General features: G+C 38.6%; 1 protein-coding gene across 3 annotated transcripts; it reads left to right on the top strand.

Annotated features, from left to right (window-relative positions):
• The first annotated feature begins 262 nt into the window (after window positions 1–262).
• LOC107786147 (pentatricopeptide repeat-containing protein At3g49740) lies at window positions 263–5,211 on the top strand. 3 transcript variants are annotated; one of them, XM_016607597.2, is made up of 5 exons: window positions 263–2,829; window positions 2,901–3,004; window positions 3,767–3,905; window positions 4,002–4,183; window positions 4,638–5,211. In XM_016607597.2, exon 1 carries the CDS (start codon window positions 543–545, stop codon window positions 2,733–2,735), a length of 2,193 nt encoding a protein of 730 aa, XP_016463083.1. In that variant the 5' UTR covers window positions 263–542; the 3' UTR covers window positions 2,736–2,829; window positions 2,901–3,004; window positions 3,767–3,905; window positions 4,002–4,183; window positions 4,638–5,211. The 3 variants fall into 3 exon arrangements, with proteins under 3 accessions (XP_016463083.1, XP_016463082.1, XP_016463085.1); XM_016607596.2 differs by lacking the exon at window positions 4,002–4,183; XM_016607599.2 differs by lacking the exons at window positions 2,901–3,004; window positions 4,002–4,183.
• Window positions 5,212–6,742: the final 1,531 nt, after the last annotated feature.

Below are 6,742 nucleotides of genomic sequence, written 5' to 3'. Positions count from 1 at the left end.
TACGTTGTTCCTCCATTTTTCTAAGAAGTACATGAGCTTTGCTGCCACCTCAACATGCATACCAAAGAAAAGTATTATGCAACTTAGTATATTATAATCAATAATATGTGTATTGTGTAACTTATTACTATATATTTTGATATGATATTGGTATTTTAATATTTTTGTAAAAATACCAAATACTGTACCTAATACTAATTTTTTTAAAAACTTAAACCAAATACCATACCAAACCATAATATCAATATGAAATAGTACCAAATTATGCAAGGCGCTAGTCTATGCCAAGTTGCATTGTACAGTGGTATAGAAAGACTTCTGAATGATAGTTGATGCAATAGAACTCCGTCCTCACTGAATTTTAAACCATGACTTTGGCTCGGCGCCATTGTAGAACGGATGAAAGCCAAAGGAGTAAATCGGTTTCCACTCAAACTATGCCTTCCTTTTATCTGCAATTGGAAAAGAACGAGCAGAATAGCAAACTGACGAGACGACCAGTTAATCTATGAAGATGAACAGCTGAGATGTAGTCATTTAGAATGAAGTTCACCCGTTACAATAAAACTTTGACTGAAAGCTCCACAAAACAACTCATCAGACTCAATTGCCTTCTTTCAAACCGTACTCGTTCCCACCAATTCTTGGATGCTCTTCACCTCTTCAACCAAATTCACTCTTCCAATCATCTCAGACCAGACCATTACACCCTTTCGACCACCCTCACCGCCTGCGCCAACATCACACACGCTAGCTTCGGCAACCAGCTACACGCCTTCGCCATTAATGCAGGGCTTAAAGAATACTCTCATGTATCAAATTCCCTCCTTTCTTTCTACGCCAAGTCAAAAGATTTGAGTTCAGTGAAAAGAGTCTTTAGTGAAATTGAAAACCCAGATGTTTATTCTTGGACTACATTGTTGTCTGCGTGTGCTAAGTTGGGTGAAGTTGAGTATGCTTGTCAGATGTTTGATGAAATGCCGAAAAGGAATTTGGCGGTTTGGAATGCAATGATTACTGGGTGTGCTGAAAGTGGGCATCGCGAGATTGCTTTGAATTTGTTTCAAAAAATGCATTTTTTGGGTGTTAGATATGATAATTATGCTTTTGCTAGTGTTTTAAGTTTTTGTAATATGGAGCTATTGGATTTTGGAAGACAAGTGCATTCAATGGTCATTAAGACCGGGTTTTTGGCCAGAGCTTCAGTGCTTAATGCTTTGGTTACAATGTATTTTAACTGTAAGAATGGTTTTGATGCTTTTTTAGTATTTGAGGAAGCTGGGGATGAAGTGCCTGATCCTGTAACTTATAATGCAATGATTGCTGGTTTAGTGAGTATGGAAAGAGCTGAGGAGGCATTAATAATGTTCAAGGATATGCAGAAGTTTTCCTTGAGACCCACTGAGCTCACTTTTGTGAGCATAATGAGTTCATGTTCATACACTAGGATCGCTTCTCAACTGCATGCTCAAGTTGTGAGAATAGGTTTAGAAAACTACACATCCATTGCTAATGCAACAATAACAATGTATGCCAGTTGCGGGGACTTGAATGCAGTCTCTTTAGTTTTTGAAAGGCTAAAGGAGAAGGATATTGTGTCGTGGAATGCCATGATTACGAGCTATGCCCAAAATAGTTTGAACAGAGCCGCAATTTTCACATACCTTCAGATGCAGAGGGAAGGAATAGAGCCAGACGAGTTTACAATGGGCAGCGTACTAGCAAGCTCAGAATCTCTAGCAGTTGTTGAAATAATTTTGGGTGTTGCATTGAAGAAGGCACTTATCTTGAAAACTGAAGTATCTAATGCACTGCTCTCTGCATTCTGTAAGCATGGTGGAATAAAGCAGGCTTATCAAGTTTTTCATGACATGTTTCCCAGAAACTTGATCTCTTGGAATACATTGATTTCCGGTTGTCATCTAAATGGACTACCCATGGAGTGCTTGCACCTCTTTTCCGAGATTGTTAGTGAAGGTTTAATGCCTAATCCTTTTACTCTCAGCATCGTTTTGAGTGTTTGTGCCAGCATTTCAGCTCTACAACAAGGGAAGGAGATTCACACTTTCATTCTCAAATCTGGATTGTTTTCAGAAATATCCTTAGGAAATGCTCTCATCACATTGTATGCAAAATGTGGAATGTTGCACTGGTCTCTAAAGGTGTTCCAGATAACGACAGAAAAAGACATAGTTTCTTGGAACTCAGTAATTACTGCCTATGCACAGCACGGGAAAGGCAGGGAAGCTGTACATTGTTTTGAGAAGATGCAAGAATTAGGTGTGGTCAAACCAGATAACACCACCTTTAACTCAGTTCTGTCAGCTTGCAGCCATTCAGGCTTAATTGATAAAGGCATTGAAGTTTTTACCTCAATGATTCATACGTACGGTATAGAGCCTACAACAGACCACTTCTCTTGCATTGTCGATCTTCTAGGTCGGGCTGGGTATCTTGATGAGGCTGAAAAACTGGTAAAAGATAGACATGTTGATGTAGATTCCACTGTTTGGTGGACATTATTCAGTTCATGTGCTGCTTATGGCAATGTTAGACTAGGCAGAATTGCTGCTGGATTTCTGCTTGAGACCGAAAAGAATAACCCCACAGTTTATGTTCTTTTATCCAATATTTATGCCAGTGCAGAGAACTGGGAGGACTCTGCTAATGTGAGGAAATTGATGAATAAATGTGGAGTGCTAAAGCAACCAGGAAGTAGTTGGATAGGATCCTAAAGCTCATTTTCATTAATGCTGGATGTCTTGATGTGATTGGTTACAAAGTTCAAGCTTACCCATCAACCAGGAGATTGCTCTTTGTGGAAGAAAGGTACTATGTCTTAAAACTTTAGATTAACAATGGAAATGAAGCTTAGAAACTTTTCTAATCCATGACTGCAGGTCTAAGGGTAAAAGGTAGGTTTGGTCCTACATTTCCCACTTCAGTTCTGTCAGGCATACTACATTTCTCACAAGCCCCAGTGAGTCGCTAGCCTACTCCACCAGTGAGCTATCTTTCCCTGCTTCGCCCTGTCTTCTTCGCATGTTATAAATTCTTTGATGATATCTCATTCTGGAATAGCTTGCTGACAGAAAAGTTTTTCTTGTGCGAATCTTAAGGAAATTCTTGCACTGTGTAAACCACTCTATGAATCTATGCCTTGAACTTGGCAATTGCATGACGTGATTGCCATAGCAGAGGACAATTGGTCCGTCTGATGGTAGGCGATCAGAATGACGAGTAATCCATTTACCACTATCTGTTTGAGTTATTCAGGGAATTAGCTCTTGTTTCCAAGTCTCCTGAATATTTTTAATTTTTTAATGCTTGTTGGGTAGTGGTTGACTCAAGAGACAATTCTTAGGAGTAGCTTGGTTTATACAAAGTACATGAAGTTCACCAATGAGCCAGTGAGGCGAAATTGCCTGCTTTACGTATGTTGCTTTTTATCCTAGGGGTAGAAGTGGGTGCCGCGAAAGTGTTTCTCAGGAAGGATCCACTACTTAAAATTTTAATTTTCATGTTGGTTGTTGGAGTTTGTATGGATTTTATTGTTTGCAACCTTTTGCCTGTTAATAAGTTCAAAAGATATTAAATTTGAACTTTTTAAAAAAGTGTGCATTATATTTTCATAAAAAGAAGTGAGATTAAAAGAAAAAGAGTTGTCCATTTTCTGTATTTGTTGCAAAGCTGCAGATTTCATATATTGTCCAAAATTTAAAATTTCCATTCCGATCTTGATAATTGATGGAATGATGCTATGCAGAGGCTCATTTCTTTGAATGAAGACTGAACAAAACTACCTATGCATGAAAATGGTACGGAAAGAGACAATCTCAATGATGAAGTTTTCGGCATCTATCAAAAAAAACTTATGATTTTTCAGCTGCTTTAGATACCTCGAGGTACTTCCCTTTACGTTCATCTACTTCTAAGAATGGAAGTTGTACATAATGTATTGCTCATGTCCTTATGTATCCTGTTTCCCCCGATTTACACAGGTAGTCCTGCTAAAAATTTAATTTGTCAAGTTCCCGAAACTGATAATATTGTGGATGTTTAGTCGTCCTACTCTCCATGAGAGTGATATGCACCTTTGAGGTTAATCTCAAATATGTTTTGCACCAAATGAGCTGTTGTTTCCTATTTCCTGAAAACAAGGATACTTCTGACATTCTATTTGGTCAGTACCCTTCTCCTGTTTTCTAATTTGTTACTTTGGAGGATTGCTCTATTGAATAGCCTTCATATGTAGAAGTTTATGGATCCATTACCTTTTGCTCATTGCTCTCATGAGATTTTCCTACTTTCCTGATCATCATGCCAATTATCAGTTAGCTTTTACTGGATAATAATACTACATTTTATTCTATTCTCTCGAGCTGTAGGGCACACAAGCACTCGCATCATTAGATTGATTTTGTACATCAGATACCTTGTGTCCCTGTGCTATTTAATGTGTGTGGGTGTATATATATCCTTTCCTGAAATTTTTAAGAATGCAACTTTTATGCTTGCTCATGATGCCTGGTGTCTAATGTATATGTAATGTAGAAAAATAATACAGTATCTCTATGCTGACTTTCTTTTTAAACACCCAGAAACTGTCATTGATCAATTTGTTGTTGTCGTTTCAGGTTTTAATCCTTCTTCTCCTTTAGCAAGTGTTGCATTTCAGGGAGTTTCTACTACAGATCCATGAAAGCTTTTCCACCTTGCTGGAGCTGACTAGGAATATGTTTGCCAATATTCCTAAGCATAGAACTATAGCCATGCAAACCGCACCAAAACATGCCTTCCATGAAAGAGCAAGCTTGATCTTACCTCCAAATATAGTCCAACCAGAGACTCGACTTCATTATCCTCAACTGCACGGTATCCGCCTTTAAGGAGATCCGATAGACAGAACAACACATTATCTCTTTCTATCCATCTAACTATAAGAAACATTTAGTATCTACAGGTTTATTATAAAAGAGGAGAACAAATTCACCATGATTAGGATATCGAGGAATGAAAACACGAATGTGAACGTCTGATTTCTAAAAGACAATAACCCTCCTCCTTTTTCCAGGATTGTGTAAGCTTGATCTTAGAGATTGTTTCTGCTGAGTACTGATGCTGTGGCTTTTTTTAATCTATCGACATCTGTAATTTGAGTACTTTAGCATATTTTGAGACAAGTCAAATAAAGCAGAGGAAGAAATTGTAATCTAATCTCTTATAACCAAGAAGATATTCCTAGAACTACCAAATCATGTCTCAAAACCAGCTCTCATTATGATAACACAAGTTATAAAGAGGATCCATGACCTTCATTATACAGGAGCACGTCATTTACAGTGAATCCTGCTCACTGTAATTTGAGGCCAATACATAGAATAAGTTGTTGATCTAATCTTTTTGATTGATCACAAACATTATGTACTAATATATCTTGCATTACCGGTGTTCGGTGATGGTTCGTTTAGTGATGGTTCATAAATGAACGAAGACAATGAAAGTTAACATCTGTAGCTGTAACGACTCGGTTGATTGTTTTGCTTTCTAGATCCTCATTCCTTTATTTAAGACTTCCCGCGTGTGCTTTTACTGTTATATGAATTGCGGGGGCGTTTGGTTTGGTTTTGGAAGGGTTCGTGTTGAATTAGTTATTCCATAATAGTGGCCGAAGGTGGCCAAGTTTGACTTGATTCAACACTCTGAGTAAACGACCTCAGAATTAGGATTTGAAGATTCCAATAGGTCCGTATAGTAATTTTGGACTTGGTTGTATATTCGAATCGAGTTTCGAGTGGACCGGGAGCATTTCGACACTTCTTGTCGGAAGTTGGCATTTTGAAGGTTTTAGAGTTTTCTAAGTTTAAGTTGAAGTAGACTTTGGCGTTATTGGATCCCGTTTGGCATTCCGAGCTTGGGAATAGGTTTGTATTGTCATGTTGAACTTGTGTGTGAAATTTGGTATCATTCCAAGTTATCCAAGTATGATTTGTCGCGTTCGGAGTTAGTTAGAAGAAGTTTGAAGTTTAGAAGTTGATTAATTTAGTTTTAAGGTGCGATTCTTGGTTTCAATGTTATTTTATGTGTTTCGAGACTTTGAGTAGGTCCGGATTATAATTATGGACTTGTTGATATAATTAGATGGGGTACCGGATGGCTCGGGTGAGTTTTGTGGAGGGCCCGCGACGCGATGAAGGACCTGGATCCTCTCTGCGAACGCGTAGAAGGAAGAGGCAGGAGGGGCCGGAAGGCTTAGGCCTTCACGAACGTAGCTGGGTTGACCACGAAGGCTGTGTTGGGGGCTGTGGGCGTCGCGAACGCGATGAAGGATTTCTGGGCAAGGGCAGTGTCACGACCCCAAAATCCCACCTTAGGAATCGTGATGATACTTAGTCTTTTAGACTAGGTAAGCCTAACAGGCATTAAGAATTTAGCAGAAACAACAACTAAGCTATTAATTTAAACTGATAAATAACATAACAAAACCAAAACAGAACCATAGTCATACAATCCCAAAATCGGTGGTACAAAGTCATAAGCTCTACTACAATATACTAAGAATCTCTATTACAATACTCTTCAAAAACAAAAGAAACAGTAACATAAGATTATTAGAAGGTGACTCTGAGGCCTGCCAGCGTCAAGCATGTATAGCTTGAAGTCTCCGCGAAATGAATCAACTCACTAGCATCCGACATGTGCAGATGCACCTGGATCTGCATAAAAATGTGCGGAAGCGTAG

The sequence above is a fragment of the Nicotiana tabacum genome, chromosome 11 (assembly GCF_000715075.1).
Source record: "Nicotiana tabacum cultivar K326 chromosome 11, ASM71507v2, whole genome shotgun sequence".
Classification (NCBI taxonomy): Eukaryota; Viridiplantae; Streptophyta; class Magnoliopsida; order Solanales; family Solanaceae; genus Nicotiana; species Nicotiana tabacum.
Note: the sequence above shows the minus strand (reverse complement) of the source record. Positions and strands in the feature narration are given on the sequence as shown.

Bases quoted from the DNA above. Each gene is read 5' to 3' on its own strand.
- LOC107786147 (XM_016607599.2), top strand. From the start codon at position 543: ATGAAGTTCACCCGTTACAATAAAACTTTGACTGAAAGCTCCACAAAA.